The sequence below is a fragment of the Seriola lalandi genome, unplaced genomic scaffold (genome assembly GCF_002814215.2).
Source record: "Seriola lalandi dorsalis isolate HSWRI2012SDOR001 ecotype SW California unplaced genomic scaffold, Sedor1 jcf7180002054984, whole genome shotgun sequence".
NCBI lineage: Eukaryota > Metazoa > Chordata > Actinopteri > Carangiformes > Carangidae > Seriola > Seriola lalandi.
Window position 1 is genome coordinate 251,256 of NW_019525533.1, and position 651 is coordinate 251,906.

The following is a 651-nucleotide window of genomic DNA, read 5'->3' on the forward strand; positions in this document are numbered from 1 at the left end:
CACACACACACACACACACACACACACACACACACACACACACACACACACACACACACACACACTGTTTTTCTATCATGAGATAAACACGCAGTGTTCTTTGCCGTTTTAAGCGTAAAAAGACATTAAACTTTGGGCTGAACGTGTGTTTTTAACCGGATGAAACGTGACGGCGTGTGAGTGAGGCTGGTGTCCGGTGCTGTACCTCACTCTGCAGCTCAGACAGCTGTTTGGCCAGCTGTGTCTCTGTGGTCTCTGGGAGCTGATGGTACAAACTGCTCTGAATCTTCTGCTTCAGACCTTCTTTATACTTCACCTGCATGAGACCGGAGTTATTTAATGCTAACACTGTTGTTATCTTACAGCAGCAGGTGACTTTCAGTTACTGGTTCAATAAAATAATCCAAGGAAAGAGTAAATAAATCAGCAAATGGAAAAGATAATCAAGAGAAAGGTAATTATTACAGCTTTAACATGAAACAGTAAGAAGTTTGAATACCTCGCTCTGCAGGTGTGACGCCTCTTTAGCGTGCTGGGTGTGGATGGTCTCGGGCAGCAGCGAGTACAGGTTCATGCTCATCTCCTTCTTACCGTCCTCTTTATACTTCACCTGCAGGAACCAGAGTGAAAACGCAGAGTTATTCTTCTTCT

General features: G+C 44.4%; 1 protein-coding gene across 1 annotated transcript in view; it reads right to left on the bottom strand.

Annotated features, from left to right (window-relative positions):
- Nucleotides 1–651, bottom strand: part of LOC111647305 (uncharacterized) — a 33,954-nt gene that overhangs the window by 24,779 nt on the left and 8,524 nt on the right. The window contains exons 9-10 of the mRNA XM_087171333.1: nt 500–610; nt 206–316 (exon numbers count right to left, since the gene is read on the bottom strand). Of these exons, the coding sequence (XP_087027459.1) occupies nt 206–316; nt 500–610 (222 nt within the window). The remainder of the gene's footprint in view (nt 1–205; nt 317–499; nt 611–651) is intronic.